A 25,499-nucleotide genomic window follows, 5' to 3' on the forward strand; every position below is an offset into this window, starting at 1 on the left:
AACCCAGGGATCGAACTCAGATCTCCTGCATTGCAAGCAGATTCTTTACCATCTGAGCCACCAGGGAAGCCCATCAGGTAACTTCAGTGTTGCTTAAATCACGCTAGGGCTAGTCCTGCAAATATATCTGACTATAATTCTGTTCACACAATCTAAAAAACCTAGGGTTCCTCACATTGAAATTTTTAAAACACACATGCTTAATATTCCAAATCACACATAAAAGTTATTGTCTTAATCACATATTTAAATACTCCCCATCACAGTCATTCCTATAAAATACAGCAATCTTTTACATTTCATAGTATTTAATAATTCACAAACATTTTTATTTGTATTATGTTTGATCCCTGAAGCACTCTATGAGAATGTTAAATACCACTGCCATTTAACAGATGAGAACATTCAGGTAGATAACAGTAATCTGTTCAAAGTCACTGAACTCATACATAATAGAGATGAGAATCAAAACCGTATCTTCTGATTCAATGTATTCTATCCTCAACAGTAGCTAAAAACCTCTCATTCTCATATGCCTCAGTCTTATATTCTTTTCCAATGTCTTTTGACTGTTTTTCAACATCATGCTTAAAAATTTAGAAGTATATTAGATTTAGTTTTCCAGAGAATGTTTTATTTTAAAAGCTACATTAAGCTTCATCAGCCTAAGAGAAAGAGCATAAGTCTGAAATAGATTATTTGAGGATAGACTATAAGAATCAATAGTCTATTGAATAGTTGAGAAATAGTTTAATCCAATACAAAAATCCATTTCACTTCATTCAACAAATATTTTTCAGAGCCTACTATGTACCAGGCATTATACGACCTACCTAAGGGGAAAACACCTGGTGAGTAAATACCTGCCCATAAATCTGCACTATAACATACCTGGCAACCAAGGGGAAAGATTTAGATTAGAAGAACATGTTTTAAAAATGTCCCTTGTAACCAGCTCAGATCTGACTATTATGTATCTTTGGACCCTGTGTTTTAAGACAGACTGTGGAAGCAAAGAATGTTTAAAGGACAAGGCAAAAAGATTGTGAAATAGGTTAAAAAGTTGTATTTCTAAGAAAAGATTTATGAGCAGGAATTGCTGTTCATAAAAGAAGAAACTGTTCACAAGAAAACAGTTGTGTAACTTCCTAAGATGGGGTCTGGAGACAATGATCAATGAGGGCTGTGTCCATCAGCCCTCAAGACCTGACAATACTGAAGAGGTGTAAACTATGGGTTATAGTTTTCTTCTTCTTTGGTTTCCTTTTAGAATATCTTTATAGTCTTTTCTTGGGGGACAATACATACCTACCCATGCATACACATCTAAACATTTCATATTATAAAGAAAAGTTCTGTTTAACCACCTCTTCCCTTAAACATATGTATCTTTCAATGTAAAGAAAAATACAGTTGAAGTAAGGGGCTATTTGGAGACTGCGCAACAGTGCCTGTAACTAACATCACCTGAAAATTCATGAAATGAGGAGAGCCAAAGTCTGTTCTCAGACCAGTGGAGAATAAGGATGGCTTAAGAAATTATGAACTTAGGCAAACTCCAGGAGACAGTGAGGGACAGGGAGGCTGGATATGCTGCGGTCTATGAGGCTGCAAACAGTCAGACACAATTTAGTGACTAAACAACAACAACAGCAAGAAATTATTATGCTGGAAATGAAGAAAATATCCCATGAATAAATGGTGTTGAACTAAAATAGTGCTAAGGTTCCTCTGTTTTCACAAGGAATTGAATCCCAGTTGTTTGTTCTGAATTAAAATCTTAGAACCACTCCCTTACTTGGAATATATGCTATAGTCTCCAGACAGCAAATTAAGAAGTTTCCAAAATATCCTCATCCATGCTAATTTAACCAGCAACTATGACTGAAGATGACCTGACAGTGGAATTTAATTTTTGGCAGGAGTATCCCAAAGCAGCCACGCTATCTCCAGCATCCAACAGCCTTGGCATGGGATCAAGGTAATTCTTTCTGAGGGCATGTCTTTAAGATCACACTCTCTTAGAACGAGTGCTCTCAAACATCACTGAAGCCCTGCATCTGCCCAGTTTTATCCTGCTAAATCCTATGGGAGAACTTCAGTGTTATTTTTAAATTCATATGTGTGTTGGTATAGAGAGGAATAATGGGAAGAGAGACTTTAAAAAAAAAAAGAACACATTAAAAGGTTCAAAAAGAGGTTGAACAAAGCAAATTTTGTTCTAGTAATAAGGGGACAACCTCGTCTCCCCTTTCAAAACTTCTTTACCTAGAGTCTCTATCTCCGTTGACATCCACTAAAAATCTGGAATCTTGAATCCAACCTGGCTGCCGTCTAGATCTAACCACCAGTTTACAGTAAATACAAGGGGTAGTTGGCCAGTTTTTCTCATCAATCCTTGGCCCAACCCGCCAGTTTGTTGGTGGTTTATTGCAAATGCTATGCTGCTTCCTACCCTTGTGCCTCTGTTGTGCTGTGCCCGTGAACCATGCCTCCCTTTTTTTTAATCCCCTCTGCCCCCTTTCACTCAAGAAGCCTCCCCATTCCCCACACTGTCCCTGGCCAGTTAGGTACCCCTCTTCTCTACCTCCACTGATCTCCCACTAAGTACTACAGTTATCTTCAGGCAACTGTCTTTTCCATCAGAGTATATGCTTTTCTATTTTACCTTCGTACCAGTACCTAATACAGGGCCTGCCATTCTAAAATGTACTGAAAATGTTTATTGGTTGAATGAATGAACACTTAGATTAAAAGTTAAATGGCATGTGCTATATTAAGCTCCCCATCTCTGAAAGTTTTCAAGTAAATGAATAGGTTAGGAGAATTCTCATACTGAATAGGAGCTACGATCTACTTATTCTTTCCATTTCCACTCACATTCTTAGTTGCCCAATTGGCAGGCTTTCATATAGCCCTTTATAATATGTAACAACAGGGATATATGACTTATACTATGTATAACTAATTCTTATTCAAGACATGGCCTGTGGCTAACACAAAAGACCACAAACAGCCAAAGCAATCCTGAGAAAGAAGAACAGGGTGGTAGGCACACACTTCTTGACTTTAAGCTATACTAGAAAGATACAGTCATCAAACAGCACGGTACTGGCATAAAAAGAGACATTTAGACCAATGGAACAAAATCAGGAGCTCAAAAATAAACCCAAGCACATAAGGTCAAATAACATTTGACAAGGGACCCAAGAATACTTCAGTCTCTTTATAAATGGTGCTGGGAAAACTGGATAATCACAGGTAAAAGAATGAATCTAGACCCTTATCTTATACTACCCACAAAAATTAGCTTGAAATGAATTAAAGACTTGAACAAAAGACCTGAAACCACAAAACTCCTAGAAGAAAACAGGAAGAAAGTTCCTCAACATGGGTCTTGGCAATGATTTCCTTTGATGGGACCTAAAGCACAAGCAAGAAAATAATAAGCAGGATGACATCAGAAAGCTTCCACACAGCAAAAGAAACCATCAACAGAATGAACAGACGAGGAAAAATATTTGCAAACCATACATGTAGCAAGGGGTTAGTATCTAAAATATACAGGAAACTCATATAACTTCATAGCGAAAAAAAAAAACAAAAAAAACCACCCAATAATTCAATTAAAAAGTGGGCAGAAGACCTGGGTTCAATCTCTGGATTGGGAAGATCCCCTGGAGAAGGGCATGACAACCCACTCCAGTATTCTTGCCTGGAGAATCCCCAGAGACAGAGGAACCTGGCGGGCTACAGTCCATGGGGTCGCAGAGAGCTGGACACAGCTGAGCGACTAAGTAGAGCAGAGGATAAGTCAAACCACTAGGCTGCACGTCCTTAAACTCCTACAATGCTGCATGTCAGTTACATCTCAGAAAAACCAGGAAAAAAATCCCCCCAAGTGTGGCAGCATTTATGACTCACTGAATACATCTCCTCGCGGTTTCTGAGGGTCCGTCTGTATCCTGTTGTCAACCGTAATCTCTCTGGGCGCTGTGGTGGCGACTGGTGGCACGGTTGTGAGTCTGGTGGCCGGTCTTTCCGAGGCTGTTGCTGGCGGAGGTGTTCTGAGCTCGGTGGGTGGGGGTGGGGGTGGAGGGGGTGTAGGCTCTGGCATTGGCCTTGGTGTAGGCCTTGCTGTTGGCTTAGAAGCGGGCCTGTCGGTAATGACAGGAGGCATGTACGGTGTCTTCAGAGGCCACCTAGTGCTTCTGACATCAGGAATCCAATTACTGTGTCCTCCATCGCCCTTTGAGATGGTACCATTTCCCTTTGGTACATGAATAGGACCTGAAGGTTCAATCATTACTCTTGGAATATCTAGAAGAGTAAATATATTTCAATTAGTGCATAACCATCTCTCCTTAAAAAGAAAGATATCGAATTGTAAAAAACAAACCCATCAAAATACCTCATGCCAATGAGGCTTACTTTTTGCATTTAGATTATTCCCCTAATGTATGTCACACTGTTTAAAAAAAAAGCAAATACTAATGTGTATATATATAATATATACATATATATACTTATAAACACATATCACATAAACATATCTGGCAGATGTATACAAGAATTATTATTGTGTTTCTATAGTGAAATGTATTGAAACACAGTTAAGTATTTGTAAAGTAGAAAGAAACAAGAATCAATGAGATATTTTTTTTAAATGTGGAGATATTCTAAAATTTTAAAGTATGAGAAATGTATATTTAGAGTCAATGTTAAATGCCCCCATGGTACCTGTATAATTAGCAATATAAAATCATGTTTAGAATTGTCTAAAGACTAATACTTTTCTCTTCCACACTTTATATAAATTCAATTCACACAAACACATTCTCACTAAGTGTTCTATTTATTGTTTTATATTTAGTTTTCCTTCTCCTTTACTAATTTATACAATTGCTTTTTAGAAAAATGTCCAGAGATCATGAAAATCGTCTGTGGAAAACTTTGTCCTTGATTGTATTCACCAAAAGGAATTAATATTTAATCTTCCTGGAATGATCTACTCCAGACTGGGAGTATAACTACATGACCACCCTTCAAAAATCCTTTAATCCTGATTTTATGCCCCATGGTCTTCAGTAAATATTTTACTACAGAAATTTTTAATTTATCTATTGCTGCATGAAATATATGCTAAATTGTGGCCTTTGGTTTGTGAAACTTTCATTTTGGAGGGTATTTTTTTCCATGTTTATCTACTAACATAGCCATACTACAAATAGAATGTATAAAGTTTTAAAAAGGGGAACAGTTCTGAACATAGAGAAAATACAGAAATGCTTTTTTTTATAGAATTGGAGGCATAAACCAGAAGAATAAAAATGTACAAAATGTTCAGATTATCCCATCATTATAATTTAATGATAATGATAAATATACATTTATTTCTGATTATAACAAAATCAAATTCTCAGGAAGGGCTCTAAAATGTCTTACCAGCTAAAGAGAAGCTATTGAGAGAGTTTAGTCAAGGAACTGAATGCTTTTTTAAGATTAGAGTCTATCCTTGAGTCTTTTAATTTTTTAAAACACCTGAGCAAGTGATTTTTATTTGTGGAAATCACAGACTAGTTTTACTAGCTAAGAAAAACGATATTTCTTTGATAATTAATCTTGTTCCTTATCTTCTCTAGCAGTGGCCTTTGTGTAACCCTGTATTTCCTGCTGGAATTCAGAGCTGAGAGAGAAGCATGACTCACACACACAATTCAGTCCATCGCCCTGGTATCCGTCTTTACATTTACACTTGTAGGACCCGTGTATGTTGTAACATCGCGCAAAGCTGCTGCACTGGTACTGCCCAAGGGAGCATTCATCTATATCTGCATCAGGAAGTAGGAAAAGAAGAGGTTTATTTAGGAGATAAATACAATGACTCACAAAAAATACATAGTTTCCAAAAAAAAAGGTCTCTTTTTTGCAATGTGAAGGTTCACGTAAAATCGCAGATAAAGGGAAGAAATAAAGTACATTTGCATCCAGAACTACCAGAGTTTGAATTTCACGTCTGCTTAATTTAATTGCCAGTAACCTCCTGTGCCCTTGACATCCCAGTCGTCATCATAATTAAGAGATCTTTCCGCTCCAGAGGAAAAAACAACACAATGAAATGGTTGGGGTTTATTACCGTGACATTGGTATTTGCCTCCTATGTACATGAGGTCGAAGCCTTTATGACATTTGCAGATGTAACTCCCAAAAGTGTTCACACACTGCCTGTATCTGGGGCAGGAGGCTCTTCCAGTAGCACATTCATCAATGTCTAGAAAACAGAAGCCAACTGCATTTTAGGAAGAGCACCGCATGTTCAAGTGGAGTAGATTTTAAAATAAACAATTAACTGCCAACGGTTGCCTGACGTAATGGCTCATCATAAATGTCATCCGGCTGGTTGCCCTGGCAGGCAACATAAATTCTGTATCTCCAAATTTCAATTCATCCTTCCAACCCAAGCTGTCCTCCTCTTGTACCACATCACAGGAGGCACTACACCTGTATCCCCCTGCGAGCTCGAACTAGAAACGTGAGTCATCCTTGACAACCCTATTTCCCTTAACCTCCAAATCATCGAGCCCAGCTGTTTCTTTCTCTGGTAAATTCTGTGAACTCATTTACTCTGCTCTTCACCTACTGCCATGACCATAGTTCAAGCTCTCCCAGGATAGACTATTATAGGAACCTCCAAACTGGCCTTTCCTCTGCCAATCTTTCCCCCTCCAAAGCATTCCCACTCAATTGCCAACAAATGATTTTATTAAGACATAAGAGGGCTTCCCTGGTAGCTCAGATGGTAAAGAATCCGCCTGCAATGAGGGAGACCTGGGTTTGATCTCCTGGAGAGGGAATGTCTACCCACTCCAGTGTTCTTGCCTGAAGAATTCCATGGACAGAGGAGCCTGGCAGGTTACAGTCCATAGAGTCGCAAAGAGTTGGACATGACTGAGCGACTTTCACTCTCGAGACCTAAGGGGATTGTTGCCAAGCTCCAAACTCTCAACTGTTTCTACTTGCTTTCTGAATCCATTCCTCACCACGTCTTTGGTGACCCTGTAATAAACAGTCCTCACCTCTCTCACTGACTGTATCTTAAGCCATTACCCCTCATACTGTGAAGTTAAGGGTATGGTCTTCTTTCTTTTCAAACCTCAAAGTCAGCCTCTCTTTCACTGCAGTGCTCTCTAACATGCTCACCTGCTTGGCTGATTCTTCACATGGCCAGCAGTCCAGGCCTTACTTTATGACTCTCTTGACCATTATTTTCTAAAACAGATCCTTTCTGTTTTTCACTCTCTTAGTACCTCATATTAACAGTTGGTATTGTTTGTAATTTCACTGGATATTTCTTTCTTTTCTGTCTCTCCCATTAAAATATAGGTTTTGTAAGGATTAAAATCTGGTCTGTCCATTACAGCCTAGTACTTAACAGGATCTGGGATATAGAGAGTACTCAATAAATACCTCTCAAGACCCCAAACGCCTCCATTCACTCAGTGCTTACTACATGCAGGGTACTACAAGGTTAACTTACTAGATGCTAAGCTCTTTGCATCCATGATCTCATTCAGTCCTCACAAGGGTTCCATGTGGCATTACTCCCATTTTAAAAATGAGAAGACTCAAGCTCAAAGAAAGGAAGTCTCTTACCTAAGGTTACATATCAAGTCTATGACAGAGCCTGGTTTGAAATCGAAGCCCACACTCTTATCTTTACCACCTTCCTAATTTACAGGGGAAAAAAATTGAATCCTTGAGCGCAGTACATGCAGTCTGGCCCTGTCTACCTGCTCCGCGTCAACACTCACTGCCTCGTATGTCCTAGAAATACTGAGCTTTTCTTGTTCTCTGAACACTCTGCTCCCTCTAAACTTCATTTCCTCTGCACATGCGGTTTCCTCTGCCTGAAACTTCCTCCTGTCCCTCACAAGGTTTTCAGAGAGAGAGGAGGTCCCCCTGTGAGACATGTGATATCCTCTCAAAGGCAACTAATTACCTGATGTTATTTAATTGCCCTTTTCCCTTCCCTCCATCACATTTCATTTTCTTCCTTACCCTCAAGAGGCTGCTGACAGAGATGCTTGGTCTTACAACTCACCCACACAGGTCCTCCCATCAGGGGCCAGCTGGAGGCCAGGAGACGGGCACTTGCACCGGATTTGACCTTTGACAACATCACAGCCATACTGACAGTTTGCCATGGAGCATGTCAGGGCACCTGGAAAGACAGTGACTGTCTGACTCAGAGAGACAGAGCGCGTGCCTGGGACCTAAAATAACGGTTTTCTACTTATCCTGAAATCAGTGACACTGAATCAACAATGAAGACAAAACGGGCTTAATGCTCCAACAATCTAAAAAAAAGTCAAAAATAGGAGGAAGGACACAGAGACCTTCTTCCCTCAGAGGTGATTAAGAAGTGAACCAGTTTTGTTAGTATCTGGGGAAGACCCTTAATGCATCTGAAGAACTAAAAGACAAATGTAAAACTTAGAAAAATTATCTGGAAATTTTTCCAGTGGCCAAGCCAAATAGAAAATTGAGGTTATTTTTCCAGATTACTCATATTAAGTGCTGGTCTTAGCTAAAATATCCAAGTAAGTGTCTCAACCATCCCTTAAATGTCTCCAGGTACAGCACATTTCCCAGTGAGTTGTACAAGGACAGAGGATTCTAGCATCCCTCCCACTTGTTCATAAGCATAAACTCGCCTCACTGCAAAAAGTTCCATGGTAAATATGAAATGATAAATAAAATTAGCTAACCTTTTTATTTTATAAAATGCAATCCAATTAGAGATAGCTGATACCTACTGATAATTAACTGATCTAGCTGATAGTTCAGTAAAAATAAAATTCAAGTCATTAACTATTAGATATCCTATAACCACAACCTCAATTCAACATTCAGCCTGCAGAGAATTTTAGGCCATTGTCCATTTATAAAACACATCCAAATGATAGTAGGAAACATCATCCATTTCTTTTTTACAAAGACACATGTGAAATCTACTTTTAAGTTATTTTAAGCTTTTTTTTTTTTCATTTGAACTATGGTTTTTCAAGAAAAAAGTCATAACTTAGCCTTCAGACTATTATCAAGAAATATAAAACTAAAGTGAGTGGGTACTTATGGGTGGTTTATACTCAATAACTAGGCTGGGTGGATTCCCTACCAGCCAACAGTTTACTGTCCAGCCTTATGGAGAGCACAACAGTCCTCAAATGGTCACCAAGGTTCTTTTTCTACATGGAACAGTTCTAAAACCAGATGGAAGACAGGGGGAAGTGTGCTAGGAATAACATCAGAAGACCATTTCCAAATCAGTTTGACGTTGGCACCCATGGTAAAAGAATGCTAGACATCTACAGTGGGCAGCTCTCATCCTGGTTTTCCATTCCTCAGGCACACATACAAACACGCGCTCACATCCTGCTTCGGAGGAGGGTTAGGAGGCCACTTTCACACACTTGCAGGGCACAGCGTGCAGTCAAGCCCAGAGCACTTATAAAGCAGTTAAGATTCTTGACATACTTGAGCAGGACCCATCCGGCATAAGCATGTATCCGTTGAGACAGTAGCACTTGTAGCTGCCGTAAGTGTTCATGCATCTGTGCTTGCAGGGCCGCGGCTTCAGGCCACACTCGTTTAGGTCTGAAAAGAACGGGGTGGGAGCAGAAAGATGACAAAACCTCGACACCACTGTGAACCACTGAAAATGCTTCTCTATGCTGAAGAATGAAGGGAAAAAGTCAATCAAGCTACAGTAACCAGCCGTAAACATAAGACTGTTTGCTCACAGTGTCTTCATTTTAATGCTGGTTACATTAGAGCCGTGAAAAGTCTCCTATCAAAGGTGACTGGAAGCTTTATAACAATGGCAGGCTGTGTGAATTTCTGGGGCTTAAATAATCTAACGTGTGATCTCTGTTTACAGAGGACAGTTGAGATTCTCCTCACTGACACATACATGGTTTATCATCCCTAGAAAGAGCAGGGCACACACCATCTATCTGACTTCAACATCCTCAAAATATCTGGGGTTATACTACTAGATTCACTCTACTTCAATTTCTTCTTGTCTCTGTTTAAAGAAGATACTGTGTGAACCTATCTTAGTTTACAGAAAGTATACGGATTTTTAATATTAGACTCCTTTGACCTTCCTAAAGAAAGGCTACTCTTTTTTAAAAGGATAGAAGCTCAATGAATTAGAGTGATCACTGTTGAGGTTCCTCTTATTCACAGTCTATAAATTGATCTCAGATTAAAGAAGAAGCTTCAGTCTCCTACTATAGTAAAGCATTTGAATTACAAAATAAACTTAAAAAAAGATCCTCCAACATTATTTTCATTCATTCTCCAGTTAGGAAGGGCATATAGAAATACAAATGGACAATACATAATGGACTATCATCCTGTATTTTAGGTTTACTGGTTTAAATATCAATATGAAGGGAGTTAATGAACTTCACGTGATACTTTTCCAGCCTCAAGTGAAAATAAATCTCATGACAAATATACACTGAAACACTAATGCCCCAAATACAGATTTCATTAAAAAGAAATATGACATGTTTATTTTGTCAGGACTGCCAGCAAAGGCACCTGATTAGCCTAATTTAATTATCTATTAATCCATGTCATCAAATTGGAAATATATCTAGTTACAAGTTGTTTTCAAATCTAACTAAATTTAAATCTGACCTGCTCATTTATTAAAAATCTATACATATTTATATACTTAATGTAACTAAGTACATTGTTTTTTAAAACCATCAAATAGTTATTTCATATAAAAATTTTAAAACTATTTTACCAACTTAAAACTATTTTGCCGACTTAGTCTTTTTTCTAACCTTAACAAAACTGTAAGCAGATCCCCAGCTGGGTGAAGCCTGGGGAGGTTACATAAATAAACCAGATACCTTCATCATCTCCTGGCTTTCTTTATTTTTAAACTTCATACACTCTTGCCCAGTCAAGGATATTCAAAACAGAATCATAATTAAAATATTTTTCAAAAAATTTCCTCAAAGAAACTACTTTGCAAAAAATTGTTAAAAATTAGTAAAATTTTAAAATCAATGAGAAAAGACAGAAAGAAATTCATTCCACTTCTTATATTCTTATACCTTGTATTTCAATATTTATTAAAAATTAGAGTCAAAGTCTTTTCTCAAGTTCTAAGAGTTAATTATGATGCCTAATGTGTCCCTGAAGATTCACACCTCGCTTTGATAAATCCCTGACTGATATTATAGTAAATAGTATTTAAATCTGAATATATTAAGAGAAAGGCTTTGTGATTTAAATATTCCTCTGTACTAAGCAGGAATAGATTAGTACAAGAAAAAATAGAGTAAGACTGAATTCCATACCTCAAGAGAAGTATATTGATGGATATAAAACATGTCAATTAAGAACCCTTAGGTTTACTCTTAAAGAGCATCAGAAACTTCTGTGGGTTCCTGATGGGATTGGCTAGATGTTTATAGCACCAGGCAGCTCATATACAAGGCATATTTAAGCCAATGGAAATGTCTGCAGACACTATGGCCATGAACTAAAGCTGACGCCCAGCTGAGGCCGCTCCAGTCTTGGTGAATAAAGTGCCCCTGAGGATGGCCATGAGGGTCTTTACAACTCAGACTGGGGTTGCTGGTGGTCTTCCATCAAAGTTACCTTTCCCTTCCCATAACAAAAAATACATTTAGGGGTTAAGAATCATAAAACTGAAAGGAAATGAAAAATCAGTGAGATATCATAATTCCTACAAAAAAGACCCAAACAAACCTGAGAATCACCTATGAAATGATACGGAAAATGAAATAAACATGCAGTATTCAGGGGGGCAAATATGGAGACACGTGTTGGCTATTTTACTATTATTAAATTGACACATAAGCATCCAAATAGGCTGAAAGCAATTTGAGAAAGCTGCATTCTAACAGCTGGTGACAGGCTGGGTGACACCCCCTGACAGCTGGCCGCTGTCCATGTCCTCAATGATTGCCACCATCACCCCATCTGCCACACGAAAGTCTCTCCTAAAAATTTCCCACTGACCCTTACAAAACCACTGCAGAAATGATGAAATAGAATTCCACAATTATCCACGATTTTCAGTATTTACCAAATATTAGAACTCTAAGGCAGGGCGCTTCAAAAGATTAAAAGCATCTGGTGTCCTGTGATGAACTTCCTTTTCCTCAATATTCTTTATAGAGTTTCTAGTCTATGATTACTATATTGTACTTTATTTCTGCCTGCAATGCAGGAGACTCGGGTTCAATCCCTGGATTGGGAAGATTCCCCGGAAAAGGAAATGGCTACCCCTCTAGTATTCTTGTCTGGATAATTCCATGGATAGAGGAGCCTGGCAGGCTACAGTCCATGGTGTCACAAACAGTAGGATATGACTGAGGAACTAATACCTTATTTTCTTATTGACCTTATAAAATTGAGTTGACGTTTCCTGCTTCCAAAATCTCTAGAGTAATAGGCCTTGTAACATTTTTATTACTATCAAATTAAGTCAGAAATTTGAAAATGACACTTCCAATTTATAGGAACGGCTCCTACAATAACTAGCAGATTATAAAGAACAGATTATAGCAGATTATAGCAGATAATAATTTATAGCAGATTATAAATTCCCCTTGATCACATTTCTCAGATCACTCTTGGAAGCTGACAAAAGAATGTAGGAAAGAAAACTTGTGTCTTTATTTTAAATTTACTTAAATTTTGCTCTTTCTGTAGAAGTTTGTAATGTAATATACTTCGTAAGGAAAATCTATTATAAAAAGATGAATGACTTCTATCATGTACCTATCTTATCACATCAAGGACAGAACTTTACAATTAAACCACTTACATTCAAATACTCATATTGTTATATATACAATTCTTAAGGAGTGTCTATTACAGTCAGGAGTATATTTAAGCAAGTGGGTGAATTCAGGAGCTTGGATTGGGGGAGGAGGGAAGCGGGAAGGAGCTGGTCCAGGACAAAAATGCAAGCTGCATAGCATTATAATTACACTTCAGGAAGAAAAACGAATCAGAAATTTTATTAGCATGCAGACACTGAAAATTAGCTTGAAAATCTGGAAGAGATTCATTGAGTAAAATAATGCCATGGATTTTTAAGGAATATCATCTTTCATTCATTTAATGTAATTTGGACCTTCTTTTTCTTCCTTTGAGGCTTAAACTATGCAATGCCTCAGAAGTCTAATAAGCTTTTGCATTTTGTCTGACTCAAGTAGAGGTCACAGGCAAACAGACCTCAGTATGTCAACTGTTATAACTCTTACCCTTAAATTTTCAATGATTCTGAAATTCATCCTATTGCCCTAATTTCTCGATCCAAATCAAGTTCCCTATGAGCACAGGCAGTAACCAATAATTTAAATGAATTTAATTCAGTCATTCTAAGTTTCTAAATTTATGAGGGAGGAAAAAAAGTCTTTCAGAAATACTGTAAAGTTATACTGCCATTTAATTTTTCTACAAAACTTTCCAGCCTAAAGAAGATGTTAATATTTTTGGTGTTTCTATTCTCACACCAGCCCTGCAGGTGAAAAGAACAGGAATTACTCTATTATTAATTGGTATGCTAAGATTTGCTCAAAATATAGAGCTACTTGGGACTTCCAAGGCGGTGCTAGTGGTAAAAGAATCTGCCTGCCAATACAGGAGATCCAAGAGACACGGGTTCAATCGCTGGGTCAGGAAGATCCCCTGGAGTAGGAAATGGCAGCCCCCTCCAATATTCTTGCCTGGGAAATTTCATGGACGGAGGAGCCTGCAGGGCTATAGTCCATGGGACTGCGAAGAGTCAGACATGACTGAGCATGATGACAGAGCCTCCTACGGCCTGTGCTGTAACCAGAACTCAGACTTTCTAATATCACAAGAAAGTGAAAGTGAAGTCACTCAGTCATGTCTGACTCTTTGCAACCCCACGGACTGTAGCCTACCAGGCTCCTCAGTCCATGAGATTTTTCAGGCAAGAGTACTGGAGTGGGTTGCCATTTCCTTCTCCAGGGCATCTTCCCAACCTAGGGATTGAACCTGGGTCTCCCACATTGCAGGCAGACGCTTTACCATCTGAGCCACCAGGGAAGCTGGTTCACCAAAAGAGGGAAGCTAACATATGGTCTGATTTCCAGGTGACCTAAAACTCTACACCCCAAATGTGGTGGTGGGGAAGAGGACTTGCACACTTCTAAAATCTATTCAGCAGAAGTCATCAAAACCCCGATCTCAGGTGCTGTGGAATTCCTGACTTCGCCTACGTAAGAAAACAGAAGCTACTTTGTCATCTGATTCTCCGAGAAACAGTTTGAAACTCAGAAGAGAAGAAAGGCAACGGGTACGTGAGGCAGGGGAAGGACAGCAGAGGCGCCAGGCTTTTCAGAGCACAGAGAGTTGGCACCAGGTGACAATTCCTGCCACTCGCTTCGCATGCTCAGGACACGGAGGACTGGGTGCTCCTGGGGCGAGCCTTCAGGACCCCGGCCAGAAGTGACAACACCGCAGGAAGCCGTGCAGGTGGGGGGCAGGCCACCTGAGGTAACGCACGCTCACCCCTTGAAGGCACACTTGTGGCTTGATGATCCGGGGGCTGTAAAAGAGGCTGTTCACTGCCTTGGTCAAGAGGAGTTGGGTAGAGGTGTTCGTCTTCACACCAGGAAGAAGGTAATAAGAGTCAACTTTGAACTGATGTCATTTTAGCCCTAAAAATCTTTGCAAGTATACATTAAACAATTACATAAAGTTGGTGGAGTTCAAAAAGAATGCTTTAGATACTTTACAAAAATACCTTTCTAGTTCTTCTGACTTCTCCGTCAGTTTTAATTTCTGTGTTTCTTAAAATTTATCACTGCCATCTTGTTTCCGAAGAACACACAAACATTATAAGTTAACAATCCACATCTTCATATCAACTTTTTTAAGCACACACACAAAAGAGATGGCCATTTTTATGAGGTCATTTTTAAAAAGATGATTTTAGTCATCAACGAAGAGAAAACGCAAAGATTATACAAAAATTGACTATAATCAACCTGCTCTGTTTAGGTACATCTAGGTCTTAAATGACCAACTTAATATCTTTTCCTATATTAGTATGTTGTACAACCGTTTAAAACCTTACATAATCATGCATAAACTTATGATCTGCATAAAGATCTCATTTAAATAAGTAACATGATAGACCACTGATGTATTCATTCAGGTGTAAGAACTAATGTCACATTTCGGTCACTTTTAATTAGAATATACGTAAGACACCCTGCCCAGACACAGATAGGATTGAGATATCAAGGGTTGGGGGAAAAAAAGAATATACATTAGAAGCTTTCTGCAAAAAAAATGGTGTTGTCATTATTAGCTTACCAAAATATTATGAGTAGGTCCCAAAGTAGGCAATCACATCCTGTTTCAAGACTATCACATTATTAATAGCCAGATAAATTTCCAAATTAAATGAATATTGGTTTCTGGGGTTGAAACCGCACGTCAATCAAAAAATAAAGCCTTAAGAAACTACCTTAATCTTAGTATTAAAACACTCCGACTATTGTGCTAAGGAAGGCAATCAATTTAGACTTAATTCGGAGAAGGCAATGGCACCCCACTCCAGTACTCTTGCCTGGAAAATCCCATGGACGAAGGAGCCTGGTAGGCTGCAGTCCATGGGGTCATGAAGAGTCGGACATGGCTGAGCGACTTCACTTTCACTTTTCACTTTCATGCATTGGAGAAGGAAATGGCAACCCATTCCAGTGTTCTTGCCTGGAGAATCCCAGGGATGGGGTCGCACAGAGTCGGACATGACTGAAGTGACTTAGCAGCAGTAGCAGCTTACCAAAGTTTACTGTCTGGTTCCCTGGTACAAGATACCAATTCTTTTCTTGGGATAAGGAATTCAACATTTGAAACAAAAACCATGCCAAGAGATTCATAACTGATATTTATGAACTGTTTCTTCTGAAATTATTATACTGTAAAGCACACTGTAAATTCAGCAGGATGTCTTTCATTCCTGAAAATATGCAATGATATGATACATTACATGCCCCAAATAATTCTCTAATGGGAAAGTTATAAAAACACTATTATCTATAATAGTATCCTTTATTGGCTGAGGAGAAAGGGGATTTGTATGGGTACAGAGGCTCAAGGTGGGTGGAAGGGGTGGTAATCTTCATGAATAAAATTACCAGAGAAAGTAAGCTGGAAAAAAAAAAATTCTTGCCAGAGTTCAGATTAGAATGAATATGGTCACATCCACGCCTACAATTTTCTATGTGATCTGGCTATGGCAAATCCAGAGAGTGACCCAGAGGGAAGCACAAGCCATGACCAGCAGATTCACACTAATCTTGTGCCAAGGCTTCTAAATTAGGCCAGTACCAAAGTGGGCCTGCCCTGCTCTTCTGCCCCGGCAGCTCTGAAAGCCTCATTAAGTGCCTGTCATCCGTTCAAGCTGTTCACTCAGCTGTTCAAGCAAGTCGCCAGGGGTGCGTTCTTAAAGTACACAGCTTGTAACACAATTTTTAGTGGATATAAATTTTGCCCTATACCAAAACCTACTTTTAATCAAATGCTAATTTCCAGTTCTGTGGAAATTTATTTCAAGTCTAACTCTTCTTAACATTTCTCTCCTCAAGAAAAAAGAAACCAGGGAATTCCCTGGTGGTCTACTGGTTAGGACTCTGTGTTTCCATTGCAAGAGGCACGGGTTTGATCCCTGGTCAGGGAACTAAGATCCTACATGCCTTATGGTGTGGCCGAAAAATAAACAAAAACACCCTGGGTTTTAAAAAAAAAAAAAAAAAAAAGAAAGAAACTGCTTGATTTCTCATATCTCTGAGGAATGTTTTCCATTTTATTAAAATGTATGGTCTGGATAAAATCAGTCTAAGTTAATTTGTTACGTAGCAGATATAGACACTTAGTTCTAATATTTAACAACATTTCTGGGGCTCTCTGGTCTCCACCTGGATCACTGCAACAGCCTCTCTGACCCTGACAAACAGTCCACAGATGCAAAGCATAAAGAGCTATACCAAACAACTCCAGGGAACTCTTTCAGTTCCTATGGTGTTAGGACCAAGGACCATGATATTAAACAGTCACTAAGCAAATATTTCATGTGCACTTATCATGTGCAAATCATTTTGATAAAAATTTTCAGGAACTAAAAAATCAGAGGGACCCCACAAATGGTTCCTGCTCTCAAAGAATGTAACTTGCCACAGTTGCTTATATGGTAAGAAAGAAAAAGAGAGAGATGATCAAAACATGTAGGTTTACTGTGGACTCAAGTTTTATATTCAGGATTTAACTTGAAATTACATTTTCAGTGGGGCTCACTATTTTTGCAGGTGTAAAATCCCACTTTGCCACTGATAAAATCCTCTCCCCCCCAACTATATTTAGTTTGGGAAGGCAAGATTTCAACTCAGTATATTTCAATTTTTCTTAAGAGAAACAGGTATTATTGCAGGGAAAGGTACACAGTAAACTAGTTTTCTGAAAATCAGAGTTCCCCAGAGATGGATCCATGTTCCAATGATAGTTTTGGTGTCTCTGAATCATATTAAAGCTGCTGTAGCTCCTGCAAATAAATTTAAATGAATTTCTCTGCAACCTCAACAGTGGTTTCTTTTAATACTCTTCTTTGTATACATTCCTGGCATGAGGATAATGTTTCATGGTGCTGACATATTAATGAAACCTGCGAAGCTTTATGTTCAGCACTTTAAAAAAAGAAGCATGCTGGTACTCTAAGATGGACACTGACAACTCAAAAATCAGAACTAAACATGCTGCTACTTGAGAACTTACACTGGAGAGGAAAAATTAAATGGGTTTTTAAAATCAAATGGGTTTAAAAACATGTCACATTTCACTAACATGGATTTCATCTGGTAGTTCAGGAACAATTACCCATACCTTCAAATTTCAGTGGGCCTGATTCTTGTGAAAACTATGTCTATAAATCACAAGTTTACATGACACGCTTCAAGGAACATCAGATGCTGAAGAACAAGAATATTTCAACGGGACCATTTCTGTATCAGATGAGGTCAACTAGACATCTATGGGACAGTTAGACCCTATACAAACTGTTTCATTTGAGATTTAAAATGCTAGGAAATATTACTTTAGGGAATAAATGAAAAATTTTACTCTTTTTATTTTTGAATCTTTCTAGTGAAATCTAACCCTATCTTTTCTTTACATCTGTTTTTAGCTCCAAATGGTAGAAGGGTTTTGGTTGAAATTAATTAAACAGACAAGCCTTGTCAGCCTTGCAATGCAGCGAATCAGAGGATCACATTTCCAATGTTCTCTCCATCCAAAACTACACTGGTAGAAAGAATATGCATTACATAGACAACAGCTCTAAGTTGACATAGATCTTTTACCAACTAATTTTGTGAACTTGGACAAAACACTGAGTAGATACAATGTCTTGTCAAGTGAAAAATGAAATATTATTTATAGCTTAATTGTAATAAATAAAATTCTACCTCCTAATGCTTTTGTAGTGATAAAAACAGGTAACATATACAAAATACCTTAGCACCATGAAGACTAAATAAAGATTTGCTTTTATAAGCAACTGACACCAAATTAAAAATAACTTGTTAGGCTAATCAAAATCATGATTTCTCAGAGGAACCTTACAAACTGGTCAAAAGTTGAAGGGAATTGAATCACAAAGATTAAAGAGCTCAGAGTTGGAAGGGACCTCAAAGTTTCAAGCCAAACCTCCTACCTGACTGAGTATCAAAGTGTTTTCATCTCAGAGAGCTCCAAGGAGGCTAACAGCTTGCTAAGGTTTTCCAAATAGTGGGAGACCAAGGAGGAGCAGACGTGAGGCTTCCACTGACTCTGTCATTTTCTTTTTCAAAATGCATTTTCATAATTAATAGTGAATGAAAGGATGAAATTCTTTACCTGCCCCACAATTAAGTAATTTAGCAAGATTTATCATTATTAGATTTTTATCTTTCAGCAAAACGACTCTCATATGTTTGGGGACAATGGTCATGGAAAAGTGGTCTGCATGAGAACTTAAGTTTCTATATCAGGTAGGGACAGAGAGGGTTTATGATTGTTTACTTTTCACAGTTTCCCTACCTTGATTGCAGGTCTTCCCGGCATATCCAGGATGACACTTGCACTTGTTTGGCCCGACACATTCACCATGTTTGCACTGTGGCTGGCACACAGCTGTGGAAAGAGGGTATCATGCATTATTTCTAGTTCAGCAGCATGTCAACCATGCAGAATCTGTCATGTACTAGTTTGATAATCAAAGAAAAAACTAAGAACTTACAACAGAGTGAGCAGTAAGCACTGTCTAGACCACACAATCACACACATGTATTTTGTGTGTGTGTGTATTGCTTATATGGGTATTGCTTGGGGCTGGAAATTTTGCTAAACTTGAGGACAATATTCAAATAGCCAAAAAAGAAGAAAAACTGGAAAACTATATATAAATACAACTGATCTTTGTCAATGGTTATCACTTTACAATAACCTGCACCCATAATTTCAAAATGCTTTTCTAAAATATGCTTCAAAACAAAATTCTCAATCCAAAGATACTAGTTAAAAATGAACCCTAGATAAATTTCCAATTAAATAACATATATTTTATTGGAAATGATATTTCCAAGTATAAAATGGTTCAAAATGAATTAGAAACTAAAACTCAGTATTTTGGAAACTTCAACTTCAGTATACTTCTGTCATTTTGCCCTTCCTTAAGTTACATCATAATTGCTCATCAATTTATAATAGGCTTCCTATAGCTTATCACAGAAAAGAGGAAGTTCCATTTTACATTGCCAATCTTCCATCAGCTGAGTTTGTCATCATTCAGGACCCCAAAACGCTCTAAACCATCGATCAAATATTTTCATAGTCTTCAATTCCCGCCAAGATACTGGTAAGAATTTATTCTGTTTACACAGTAATTCTCAGCTGGGGCTATTTTGCTGTCAATGGGGCATTCAGCACAAATGAAGACATTTTTTACAGTCACACTGGGAACAGGGTGCCACTAGCATCTAACGAGTATATAGTAATGCTGCTTAACATCCTTCAATGCTCAGATAATTCCCCACAAAAAAAAGTATCCAGCTCCAAGTGTGATGGTACCAGATTGAGAAATCTTGCTCTATACCAAATATGTATATAGTGCTACACCAGATATTAAAATAGATGAAAAATCATTGTATAGTGTGGTCACTGGTCTCAAAGAACTTACAATCTGGACACAAAGACAAAGCAATCATGTTTTTAATTCAAGGTAACATTTATGAGCAAAAATGGTGGGACACGTGGGATTTGTGAAGAAATAATCACATATCCATATAGAGTTGTACAGAAAGCCTCAAAGAAGAGGTCTTGAGGTGGATCTTGAAGCCAGGTAGACAGAGAAGACAGTGGACCATCCAAGGTGTGAAGAGTTATACAGGAAAACGGGCCTCATTGATTTAGAGGAGGCTTATCAAGCCAAAGAGATGGGCAAACACTAGGGGAAGAATAAGAGGTAGACAATCATAGGTGAGTGGTACCAGATCATGATGTTCCCTAAATTTCAGACTGAGGAATATGCACTTTGTCTACAAGAAGTGAACACTTCATCATTATCTTTAGGAGAATTACCTGATAAAAATAACCTGGGAATATTAGCATGGTGATGATATGCAGGATGAACTGGAGTCTGACATGCAGATAAAATGATCTATGTTTGTTGACAGGAAGAGATGGGCTTCACTAACCCCTAAGTGAAGAGCAAATAGGTCTTAAAGACCAAGGGGAGAGGGGTCAACAGTGACCCTGTCTCCAATACCTGACACCTGCTCCCTTCCATATCAGCCCACACTTTTCTCCATCCTGGGAGGTGCTCCCATTTTTGGACAATTCTCAAACATCATCTCCTTCAAAACGCTAACACTCCTATGAAACTGTTGTGCATTTTATCTTTGGTGCTGTCTACATTTCCTCATTTGACTCACCAGCCTGCCCTTTGCTGAGCACGCCACAGGCTTGTTTGCCAATCTTACTTTCACACCTTTCCTGCCTGTGTTACTCATCCCAAATGAACTCTGCACCATGACTAATTCTTACTGCTGCTCTATAGGTATTTACTGTAAAAGCTTGCAGAAAGAAATGATGAGCAGAGAGTCAAGTATAAGTGGTAGAGAAATGCACTGGGGAAATTCATAAAAATCAGATTTTAGATATGGCATGACATTCAACAGAAAGCAGTGAGAAGACATGAACTATCTAGGAGGTCCTTCCAACATTATGTTTCAGTCAACTGTATGGCTTATATGCAGTTTTAAATGGTAGATGGTTTATATGCAGTTTTAAAAAGAAGTCCCAGAAACAAGCTATCCTTTATGTGAGTTCCAGGCCCACTCCAGAAATGCAAGTTAAAATATTTTTTTTAATTTAAAGGAAAGATGTTCCATAAATCTTAACAATTATATATGAATACAACCCAAATTGTTACCACAGACACGTCCCAAGTGCCATATTGAAAAAAAAAATTAGTAAATAAAAAAAAAAATTAGTAAATCAACTAGACTGGAATAAAATAAATTTTTAAGAAAGAAGAAGGGGGAAAAAAGTAAACACCTCAAAATAATTAAATTCAAGTCAAGGTAAAAACCTCTCCAAATAACTGAATTTTGAAAATATGTCTAAAACATGAAAAATAAATTTAGAAAGTAGCGCATGAAAAAGTTTATCAAACAATTACATATGAGGCACCCAGGCTGTGTTGCCTTTTGACCCACTGACCAGCCTAAAGTCCATCCATTTATAGTACTTTCAGGTGCTTTTCAGAAATAAAGGTTTTTATTGTCCCCCTTCCTTCATTGTTTGTTCTGAGTGGAGTGCCCTAATCTCAGGCACATCAAATGCCCTCGTTCCAAGAGGCCCAGGCTGTTAATGTTTCCTACATGTTTAGGGAGCCAGTATTTTCAAACAAACTGCTATTTACACTTCTACCTAACAGACTATTCACTGAAGTAACCGACCACCTATATATTAGTCAACAGCTATTAAACAGACTAGGATACTCACAATTTGACGTATCTCTTTTTTTGCCTTACAAAAAGAACACCCTTATTGCACAAAAAGACTTTCTCCTAAGTTATCCTGCTAGCATTAGGTCTGAAATGGAATTCAATACACATGTACTAAATATTGAGTAGATGCAATTATTCTACAAGGCAACTGAGGGGGAAGAGGGGATCACAGAGGATATGAAAACTAACTTTGAAATTTTAACATGTTGGCTGAAAGTTAACAAGAGCTGTGACAGATGAGATGAAAGGCAGGAGGAGGGGCAGAGGGGAACCATGACTGTGGTCCTAGAAAGGCTTCCTGCAGGAAATGTGATCTGAGCAACACCTGAGAGGGAAGCAGAGGCAGCTGAGATGGGAGACAAAGCCATTCAGAATGCGAGCAAAGGCTGAGGGAAGGACAATGAAGGGCGTTCTCAGGGAGCAGCAAGGCTCTGTGGGGCCATACAGTGTAAAATGCTTAGAACAGCAGATGGGAGCAAATTGTGTTAAGTCATAAAAGGCACTGGTGGCAGAAACTGCTAGGTTGTCACTAATATTTGTTTTTCCCTTCTTCTTTAAAATAGAGTGTCTTTTTTTCGGAGTAGGCAATGAGTTTATTGTTTAGTCGATGTCGTGTCTGACTCTTTCATGACCCCATGGACTGTGGCCCACCAGGCTCCTCTGTCCATGGGATTCTCCAGACAAGAATACTGGAGTGGGTTGCCATTTCCTTCTCCAGGGAATCTTCCTGACCCAGGCAGGGATCAAACCTGCATCTCTTGCTCTCCAGCTTTGGCAAGCAGATTCTTTACCACGGAGCCACCAGAGAAGTCCTAAGTAATGAGTTAGCAATAGACAATTATATTCCCTATCCTCTCTGACATATTTGGGTAGTCAAGTGACTAAATTCTGGTCAGCAGAAATTATTGGGACTTCCAGCAGCTTTTGGAGCTTGAAAGCTACTTAAAAAGGTGACTGATTAGTGTATCCTCTGTCTTCTTGCCTGGAATATAGAAGTCATGGCTGAACTACAATGGCTACTATGTGATTATGGGATGAATCTTGAGAACGGAAAAGAGGCTGAACTAGAAGTCATAATATTAACCCTAAGTGGCCATTCTAGCCTTTTAGGACACTGGTCTTTGTGTCAGTGCTATTTGCAGCCAAGTACAATTATAATACAGAATAATTACAAGTAGTACCTGACTATCCTTGAGCACAAGGCTGTGGAATCTGGACTTAATATGTGTTTACCATCAAGCCAGCAGATGCTGGATACACACTAAGGACAGAACTGTTATGACTGAATCTTAGTAAAGAAACACAACTTGTCAAGTTATCTTAAACCTACAATATCATATCCTTTACAAGTATCTAAAGAACTTCACTGCTACATCTAAAAATCAGATGAGAAAACACAGATCCACCTTGAGATTAGAGAAAAATGCTTCCCAACTTCTGTGTCAACAGACCCACCTTTTGACAACCCATTTCACCATAATGTGAGTTCTCAGTGGTCAGCACACACCAACCTTCACCACTTGCTGTGAACAGCAGGTCAAGGAAAAAAAAATCAGTGGACTTTTTTTTTTTTTAGCAGTCTATTTCAGAATGACCTTCTCAAAACAACAAAAATAGATGAGATACTGACTTATAGGAAACACTGTGTCTGCTGTTACTAAAGGTTAATCAGAAGTCAGCGCGGTTTCTCTGAGCTTCCTGTGAATCAGCCACAAGGAGTCTGGGCCACATTTGGTCCACGAGGACCACTGGCATCCACATATGATTCAGCAGCTCAAGAAACCAAATTCAGGTGAGGATCACAGGTAGTCAGTGCACGACAGATTCTTTTCCCCGCAAAATCAGATGTTGGAATTAAGGTCAAATGGGCATATCACACTCAAAATTTACTCTGTAACATTCCTACAACACAATCTCCAAAGTGCCCTTAAAATAACCCCTAAACCATTACTTGAACTAAAGAAACAAGTCTCAACTGGCAAAGCAAACATAGTTCTTTAATGGCACATGTTCCTGTTTGACTGCAATCTAAGATTTTCCTCTTAAAAATTCATCCTAACTGATGTAACTGAGGTTCTGAGAGTTGGACAATGTTTTCTGACACTAAGTTAGACAATATTATCAAATAAAATAGGGAAAATTAAACTCCCACATCAGTTCTATATAATATCTTATGTAATCTAATCACAGTTGGGAGTCAAGTGCCAACATTTGTTTAAAAAAAAAAAAAATGAACATCCTGAGTTGCCCAAGCAGATGTTGGCTCTGGAGAGCAGCAAGGGAAAAGCCAACTCAACCTCAGGTGTTGTTGTAACTTAAGAAGTACTTTCTTAACGTAAATAAGATGGTCTTCTGAATCTTAAAAATCACTTGTAATCTTCCTATTCTATATCATGTTGTAACTTGAGAAGTATTTTCTTAACGTAGAGAAGATTGTCTTTCAAATCCTAAGAATCACTGGTAATTTTTGCAGTCTCCATCATGTTGCTATTCAGACATGGCACCACTAAAAGCAGAACAAAGAAACTGCTCTCCAGGGTGTGTGATTTGAAAACAAGGATGACATAAAGTATGCAAGAGCAGGGCAGAAGAATGAACGGATACAAAACTGGGACATTTCCTAGAGTGCTCATGACACCTAACAAGCTTCACAGAACTCAGATATGGATACACTCATTTTCAGGAAAGAGGAACATAAAATGAGGAGTATCTTTTTCAAAGAGCAACAGGCCTTGGAAGAGAGAGAGTTGCTAAAAGAGGCATTTAAGCAAGCCATTGCTGTGTTAATGGGAGCTGGAAGGAATGGAGGCAGAATTTCAGAGGCTCCACTGAAAAGGGCCTTGAGCTTCCTTTATCATAGGTCCCACAAACCCAGAGAGAAGAACCGTATAGACCCCAAGATCTCCAGAGGAAAACAACTCTCCAGCCTCCTAATATCCTGTATTCTAGTGTTGAATATCCTATTTTCAAATCTAAATCCCTTCTGTTGTAAAAACTGGAGTAAAAGTGCCTCTGATTGTTATCATTATAAAAAAAACTATCTGTTAAACGATCTCATGAATACAGAACGCAAAACCACTTTATATGACTGATTAAATTTACCTTCACAATATCCATATAAGGCAAGAGAGAGACAGACATTATCCTTATTTTACCAGCAGACAAGCAAGAGGACAGAAAGTTAAGTGATTTGCCTGATTTCAGAAAAAATTTCTTATAATCTTCTAATTCTTTTGGTATTCAGAAAAACTCCAGAAACCTAGCTTTATGAGTGGATTTGGAAGAGAGGAGAGTGAGGTTATAGTGAAAACACTAACCAGGGAAGGATGAGAGGGATAGAGAATATCAAAGGTAATT

General features: G+C 38.4%; 1 protein-coding gene across 7 annotated transcripts in view; it reads right to left on the reverse strand.

Moving 5' to 3' along the window:
• Positions 1-25,499, reverse strand: part of NPNT (nephronectin) — a 76,242-nt gene that overhangs the window by 22,244 nt on the left and 28,499 nt on the right. For 4 of the 7 annotated variants that reach the window (XM_061164263.1, XM_061164262.1, XM_061164267.1 and 1 more), the window contains 7 exons: positions 19,171-19,263; positions 14,602-14,694; positions 9,538-9,657; positions 8,102-8,221; positions 6,137-6,271; positions 5,709-5,831; positions 3,925-4,320 (listed from right to left, as the gene is read on the reverse strand). In XM_061164263.1, the coding sequence (XP_061020246.1) occupies positions 3,925-4,320; positions 5,709-5,831; positions 6,137-6,271; positions 8,102-8,221; positions 9,538-9,657; positions 14,602-14,694; positions 19,171-19,263 (1,080 nt within the window). Of the gene's footprint in view, positions 1-3,924; positions 4,321-5,708; positions 5,832-6,136; positions 6,272-8,101; positions 8,222-9,537; positions 9,658-14,601; positions 14,759-19,170; positions 19,264-25,499 lie in introns of those variants that run through there. The other 3 variants (XM_061164266.1, XM_061164264.1, XM_061164269.1) reach the window with 2 other exon arrangements.

The sequence above is a fragment of the Dama dama genome, chromosome 17, assembly GCF_033118175.1.
Source record: "Dama dama isolate Ldn47 chromosome 17, ASM3311817v1, whole genome shotgun sequence".
Taxonomy (NCBI): Eukaryota; Metazoa; Chordata; class Mammalia; order Artiodactyla; family Cervidae; genus Dama; species Dama dama.